This window comes from Limulus polyphemus, unplaced genomic scaffold, assembly GCF_000517525.1.
Source record: "Limulus polyphemus unplaced genomic scaffold, Limulus_polyphemus-2.1.2 Scaffold499, whole genome shotgun sequence".
Taxonomy (NCBI): domain Eukaryota; kingdom Metazoa; phylum Arthropoda; class Merostomata; order Xiphosura; family Limulidae; genus Limulus; species Limulus polyphemus.
In genome coordinates this window covers 107,657-115,860 of record NW_013666109.1, presented here as the reverse complement: position 1 = coordinate 115,860, position 8,204 = coordinate 107,657, and the positions used below count along the sequence as shown (strand labels likewise).

Here is an 8,204-nt window from a genome sequence, read left to right as displayed (position 1 = left end):
TTTTCCTTTCTTAATATTACGTCTTACTTCTCCATTACATTATTACCTGTGAGTACAAAAAACAGGAGCTTAAGGCAGGAAATAGTAATAGTTTAAAATCGGTTTAAGTTAAAGCCCCACTTTGCCTTTACATTAGCTAATATAGCATTGTGGAATTTCTACTTTTAAACAAAGTTACAAAGGTCTAGTTTCGTAAAAGCCGTAACTTTGTCTCACAGCAACAAGTTTTTCTTCAGATATACAATGTGTTGGCTAAACCGATTTGCTCCTTCAAAGATGATCCGCTGACCAGAAAGCCATTAGCATTCCCAAGGGAATTAGTTTAGAAAGAATGTCTTAAACAAAATACATTGTATGGTTGAGTATATAAGGATGACAGATAATAGAAATAACAAGAAGTGGACGAGATCTAATAGGAACATCACCATCACCAAAACACGGCCTCTCCAGTAGCATGCAAGCTAACAAAGTATGTATTATCTAAGTTATGCTTAGTTTCTGTACATATATTCTTTTTTCTTTGTCTTAGTTGGTTAACAATAATATTTTAAAATTATGTATATATATATATATAAATCTAAATGGGAAAGTGCTATTAGTGGTTTTATCATTAGAAAAACTCAACTTGCTAAAGAAATATTAGCTGGCAACTGGATGAAAAGAAACAAACTGCCATAAAAAGTAGATCATTTTTTTTTAATAATCAAGATTATTTTGCAGTAGGCTTAAGCAGCATTCGTGGTTGATAGTCCATCGAGAGGTCATGAAATTCAGGTATTCTATTGTGGTGAGATTTTAGGTTATAGAATGATTAAGGATTTCTAGAAACCTAACAAATATCTCATAAGAAAATATTAGTGGTTTTTCAATTCTATTTAAGGGTTTAGGGTTCAAGCATTAATAAGTACTATTATTATTTTTAATATATTTCACCATTTTAATGACATAGCCACCCTTTTCCGTAACACTAAATTCACCTTTCGTGTCAGAATCTTTAATAAAAAGGTAGTTTCCTGTTTCAGTTCCTTCATGGCAATGGTCTCTTTCTAAATTACGTTAAATTTAACACCATAACCTGAGAGCTTAGAGATTATGTCTTTCGCTTTCTATCTTAAAAAGATCATGCTATGATCAAGAGTTGTTATTAATCAAGTACATAGCAGCAGAAAGAGGTTTTAATCCTGAGGTTGTTGACAGAGCTGTCAAAAAACTAAAAACAAGGATGAAAATATTTAGTTCAAACCACTTGCTGATATAGTAAAAAAGACTGTTTGGTAATGCTATTTAAACCTGGTTTATCTTGTCAAATAATGAAGGAACTTAGTAAACAAATAAACATTGTTCCGATATATAAAACGATAAACAAAGTTAGCGAAGTTCTTAATATAACTAAAGATAAAACTGATTTAATGAAAAAATTAGGTATACATAAAATATCATGTGAATATGAAAAAGTTATTAGAATGAATATATGTGAATCTATTGAGATAATCAAATAAAAATTAAATTTGAAATATTGAATAAGGATGATGAACCTGATGGAAATGTTATCAGCAGATGGCATAATATGTAAATTATATTTGGTGACTATTTGTAAGGGTATAAATAAGTCTGATTCTTGCATAACATTGAACACCTGAAGATAATGTAATAAAGGCGTCAAAATATGTTGAGTGTCTGAGAATGTTTCCAATCTTACCGGGTTTTATTTTTCTTTTATCCTGCACAGTAAGTTTTTTAGTATTTTATTGTATTTTTGAGACTGGGAACAGTCTCATTTTTAGAACTATATCCAATAAATCGCGGTTTATTGAGAATTAATTTTCTAACATTGAACATTTACACAAGTGCTAGTGAATTTTAAATATTCTATATATTAAAGCATCGCTAAAAAGTAATTTAGTGTTTCTGTTCTATTATCTTTTTACCATAAGTGTAATTTTTCAATGCAATCTATCTGCACTCAAATTTAAAACAAATTTTATAATTAAAAAAAAAGCTCAACTACTTCAACTGGTAACTGTCAGAATCTTGATAAAGATACGCAAAAGAAGTCATTACAGTAAACAAAAACATCTTTATTTGCACGCATTTTTTACGCGTTTCCTAGCAACCCGACACTTGAAATATAATTGTTTGTTTATTTCTTTATAATTTTCATGCAAAGGAACTCGAGGCCCGGCATGGCCAGGTGGTTCGGACGCTCGACTCGCAATCTGCGGGTCGCGGGTTCGCATCCCCATCCCACCAAACATGCTCGCCCTTTCAGCCGTGGGCGCGTTATAATGTGACGATCAATCCCACTATTCGTTGGTAAAAGAGTAGCCCAAGAGTTGGTGGTGGGTGGTGATGACTAGCTGCCTTCCCTCTAGTCTTACACTGCTAAATTAGGGACGGCTAGCGCAGATAGCCCTCGTGTAGCTTTGCGCGAAATTCAAAACAAACAAACAAAGCAAAGGAACTCGAAGGTTATCTGCGCATAGACGGCGCTAATTTTAAACGTATAGCACCCACTGTCAGCTATTGGTTTACTCTTGTCTGAAATAATAGTAGTATAACAGCGTCACTCTTAAAGCGCACATAAGGCCCCCAAAAGCTGAGAGTTTTTTGTTGTTGTTTTTTTGGACAAAGGGAAACGAACTACGAACCCTCACATTTGCTAAGAGTACACGTTAACTTCTCGGCTTCTCCCTGGAGAATTGTAAAACAACTATATTTGTCATAGATCTAGAACACCACGGAAATACGGCTACGAGGCTTTAACAAAAACTGTACAAAACTCTTGTCTTTTTGTAAGTGAAATCATTTCAGTCCATTAGTTTTCTCGAACAAATTTCAGTTTTTGAAGAATTGCAAAACAACATAAAAGTTAATTTGTTTATATAATTGTTGTCTATTTCGATAACTTAATTGGTTGTTTATGCGAAGATCATTGCTGATTTTTACTGATCTAATGATGTAACATTAATATTACTTAACAAGATAACAATAACATATTGTTTGCAGGGTGAGTTATAAAGCACATTGTTTATTATTTTGGATGTAATTCATATTAGATCATAAATGAACGTATTTTCTTAATTTTAAGAAATATTGTGATTTGAACGCCATGATTTTTTGTTTTTCATTTTCAATAGCGAGCATGGTACCACCTTGTCTTATTCATTTTAACCGTGTGTATATTGCGAGTGGCTACTTTCGACACTTCGGTACGGATGATAAGAGCAGTGTCTTTTGACTCTCCCTCGACCCCAGCTACTCATATGAAAAACAACGATGACCTGACAGACGTCACAGCAATCCACGTGCCATTGTATGATTTAAGTTATCGTCCTTTCAGTCCATGGGGAGGGAAGCGGAACGTGCCGATTCTTGGAAATATTGACAATGATCCAGATTGGGACCAGGATCACAGTGATGCTATCTTGACTAAACGACAGTTCGAAGCATGGGGTGGTAAAAGAGATGTCCCTGTGGAAACAGAGGACGATAATGACTATGGGAATTTCGAAAAAAGGCAATTTAAACCTTGGGGAGGAAAACGAAACTTGGTATTTTCTACTATGAAACGTCAATTTGGCCCCTTTGGCGAAAAAAGAAGATTTAATGCTTGGAGTGGAAAGAAAGGATTTAATCCATCGGAAGGAGAAAAGGGGATTTAGCGCTTAGGTTGGTAAGAGAAACTACAACGCTTCGGGTAGAAAGGAATTTTGCATAAAAAAAATACATGGCTAAAAATAAAAACAACTTAGGTTTGCTTTCAGAAAAGAATATTTTCTCTTCCACCAAGATCAAACTGTACGTAAGACCAAATTATGAAATAAAAAGCATGAATATCTTGGTTCATTACATATTTCATCTGTGTATTTTAATCTGATCTTAACTAAAATTTCAAAAGCAAAATATGAAACTAAGTACTTCTAAATCCATCTAAATTTATTTTTTGTTAGATAATGAAACTCAGATCATCATTACGGCAAACGAGCATTATTAATCTAAGTTTAAAGTTTGTTTTCTAACTCTAAATACATCATTTGTATTTAGTATTTTTTTTACCCATAGCATGACTTGGTAGGCATAAGACAAGTATACCATTATGCAGCTTATAAAAAATATTTTGTTCTCAAAAACCTTCAGATCATTTATTTTCATTTTGTAACTACAGAAATAAGTTTTTGGTTGTTTCACTATTAAACATAAAGCTACATAATGTGCTATCTGTGCAGTGCCCACCACGGGTATCGAAGCCCGGTTTTTAGCGTTATAAGCCTTCCGACTTACAACTGAATCGCTGGCGGCCAGAAAATAATAGATGGGAAAATTCTGATGTATAGTTTTGTTTTCAAACTCTATTAGAACATAATTATGAGAATATTTATGATTACCATTCTACTTCGAAACCTAAAAAAAGTTTGGTAATAAACCACAATGAATTAAAGCTTTCGTGAATCTTGATTTTTCAAGTTATCACATAAACTACGTATAGGAACCTTACTATACAACTAATTGTAACCCTTGTTACGGTATTATAAAATACAGGGTGGGCCAAAATATATTATACAGTTGGGTACTATACTGTCGGTGAGGTGAATAATATATGGTTGTTACTCTAAGAATGCCACAAAGAAAACTGAAACCAATCTAATTAATGTTTATTTCAGAGTAACAGTTAGAAATTAAACTATGTTCTCAATGAAACAACTGTATATTCACTTGTATTTTAAAGTTTTTTTTTAGTTTGCTTTTTGGAACAAAACCACATTGGGCTATCTCCTGTGTCCACCGCGAGGAATCGAACTTATGCTCGAGAAGCGTGATCTTTTGATTGGTAGTTTTGTGACAATTAATCAAAATAAGACTGATAATATTTTTTTACATATCTTTCTTTACTGGCTTTATATTATGGATTTCAATTATGGTGATCCGCTAAACCGGCTCTCCTGATTTAATAGAAGTTTTTTTTTAAGTATTACCTCGAAATAATGGATGAAAAATTTAGAAAACTCCATGATTTTATATAAACTTAACACCTGTTGTATCTAACACACGAATGTTAGCATACGTGCCCAGCTTTAGAGACAGAAGAGAAAAGAATTACAGACGTGCTACATTTAGTCCTAAAACTCACAATACAGTGTTATAATTGATGCTAAGTGTTACAATCGCAGTTAAGACACGTAATACCACGTTAAATATATATTTAAGACTCGAAGTATTGTTCTACACTTCGTGGCGAGACTTATTACACCCATATTCACGTATTTCATTTTTCGTCTCTGCGTTTTGATTGTATACTATTACCAAGACATTATACAACAGAATGATAAGTGTATAACAGTTATTACTCTGTATATAATCTCTTGATAAAGATGTATAACCGAAAATTAGAGAAAAAAAATATGATAAAATGAAATGCTGGTTTATAAAAAGAGCATATCTATTTCTTTTAATATGTCCAAACATCTCCAGTCAACATTATATATATATATTTTGTAAACCAACAAAGATATCAAAATAACTTAAAAAAAGGTATTAAACATTATTTCACTAACTCTTAAATAAGTCTCTTTTTAATCCTAGCAGCAGAAAAACAAGAAAAAGTCAATAATTATTTAAAGTAATAATCTATCTATGAATTAGAAGTTAATACTTTTCCAAAATCTAGAAAACTGTTATAATTCTAACTACATATCACGCACTGAATGTATATAATTCCTGCTATGAATGAATATACTTAAAAATGTAAATATAGCTGGTAAATCCATCAACATATTTTGTGCAGAACGAGCTGCTGATAACAAAATACATATTTCCAGTAAACGCGTAGACATACACATCTACCATAATGTTTGTTTTGTTTATTGCTAAGCGCAAAGCAACACAATGGGCTATCTGTACTGTGCCCATCACGAGTATAAAAAAACGATTTTTAGCATTATAAGCCTTCAGGCTTACCGCTGAGCCATTGAGGGGAAGGGGGCTTCTACCATAATGATACACTTAAATCATTTTACGTTTAAATTTTAAAAACAAACCATTATAACAATAACAATACATATCTTTATTGCAGAATTAAACATTAAAACATATCAGTCTACCCATAACATACTTATTCATGTGTACCTCTTTATTATAGAGTTACACTTTATAGCATATTGTTACGTATCTGCTTCTTTGATAATTTTCGGTATAAATTTTTTCCGAGGAACTTCAGCGATACAAGTCCATTCTTGATTAAAACTAGTTTATTCTTTCAGTTGTAGGCCTTGTGTGCCACACTTTCCAAATCCTGTGCCAGCTCTTGCAGGCTCTTTCCTCTAGCACGGACTCTAGTCCTAAACCTAGACCTGTAGACTTCAGACTGATTTTGAGTGGCAAATCAAACTGCAGATTTGATGGCAGCAATACAAGAACAGCAAAAGAAGCAAGAAGAACGAGAAAAGAAACAAGAAGAAAGACAACAGCAGTGGCAAGAAAACCTGCAACAGTGGCAGCTCGAACAGCAAAATAAACAAGAGAGATTACAGCAGTTGTTGGAGGAAAAAGAAAAGAACAAGAAGAGAGACTACAGCAGTGGTTGGAGGAGAAAGAAAATAAACACGAAGGAAGTCTCCAACAGTTGAGAGAAAACCAGCATACACAAATGGAAAAGATTAGTAAATTTCAAATTGCATTAAATACATTAAAGGACGATTTACTGTCTTTTACACAGGGAGGATATTTTAACCATGGACCTAATCAGCCCCAGACAACATGAAGCCCCTTTCAAAACCTTACAGCTAAACCCTAATGCAGACATTTTCAGTCCTGCCAAAAGTCACATTCCAGACACGAATGTCAGCAGTAGGGGTGATCTAGTATGAAGGAAGCCACAGGAATTCGATAGGAAGGCACCATGGGAAGCATATAGAGCACAATTTAAGCTACTGGAAGATATGAATGGATGGACAGAGGAGCAGAAAGCAGTGTACCTGGCAACGAGCCTGAAGGGACAACCGCTGGAAATACTTGGACAGTTGTCAGCAGATGACAGGCACAACTATAGAGCACTGGTAGCTGCTCTAGAACTCAGATATGGAACTCAAAATCAGTCTGAAGTCTACAGGTCTAGGTTTAGGACTAGAGTTCGTGCTAAAGGGAAGAGCCTGCAAAAGCTGGCACAGGATTTGGAAAGTGTGGCACACAAGGCCCACCAAACTGCACCACTCGATGTACTCAAGCTGTTGCTGAGGGAACAGTTTGTAGATGCCTTGGACAGTCCACAACTGAAAATTGAAGTAAAGCAAGCACACACCCTACTATGCAGGGTGCAATGGACAGAGCTCTTGATATCGAATCCTACATTAAGCCCAGCACAGAGGTACCAAAGTTGGTACAGTCATCAGGATTCGAGGCCAGAATAGGGCAGCTTTCAGAGACGTTTGGGGGACTTTGCTGGTACTGTAATAAACCACAAGAGAGCTCAATGCCGGCAACTTCAACACAGGGAAGATGCCATGGCTACTGAGAAAGGTTGTTGGAACTGAGGAGAGCAAGGACATATGAGGAGCCAGTGTAAGAAGAATACTACCCAAAAAGTCAGACTCGGGGAGACCAGTAGTGGTTGGTGTTGAGGGATGCCCACCAAACCCTGTTGTGAAAGTCCCAACAGCTAACTGTAAAATGGCAAGCACACACAGTGTCTACTTGACTGGAAAGCTGGATGGCCGGAAGTGCAAATTTATTATAGATTCTGCATCTCAGCAAACCCTTGTGAGTATCAAGGTGCTAGATCACAAAGGAGTACCAGAAGCCATACAGAAGCTCTGTGGTGTGACAGGACATAATGCAAGGTTGTGGGAACCAGTGTGAGTAACTATTGAGCTCATGGACATAAAGGACGGACAGAAAGTATACTTGGCTGACAATGAAGATCAATGCATAATAGTGTTGTACTACTTACTACTGAGGAAGTGTGTAGTTAATTTTGATAAAATGACGTTCGAGAACAACAAAGGCCAAATTCCCGTAAGTGTTAAAATGGAGGTTAAACCAACCAGGTTCCATCAAGCTGAAGTCAAAGTGACTGAAGGAGTTGATGATGGTGAATTGGAACCAGGTATAGATATTAAAGCAGAGCAGGAGAAATACCAAGATTTGAAGCCAATAATTGATTGTGTAAAAGCAAGTGTTTGCGCCCTGCTTGGGAGAAGATGTCTAGCTTA

General features: G+C 35.1%; 1 protein-coding gene across 1 annotated transcript; it reads left to right on the top strand.

Annotated features, from left to right (window-relative positions):
* The first annotated feature begins 408 nt into the window (after window positions 1–408).
* On the top strand, window positions 409–3,849 carry LOC111085600. Its single transcript, XM_022384927.1, has 2 exons — window positions 409–469; window positions 3,138–3,849. The coding sequence occupies exons 1-2, from the start codon at window positions 455–457 to the stop codon at window positions 3,660–3,662; spliced, it is 540 nt and encodes a 179-aa protein (XP_022240635.1). The 5' UTR covers window positions 409–454; the 3' UTR covers window positions 3,663–3,849.
* Window positions 3,850–8,204: the final 4,355 nt, after the last annotated feature.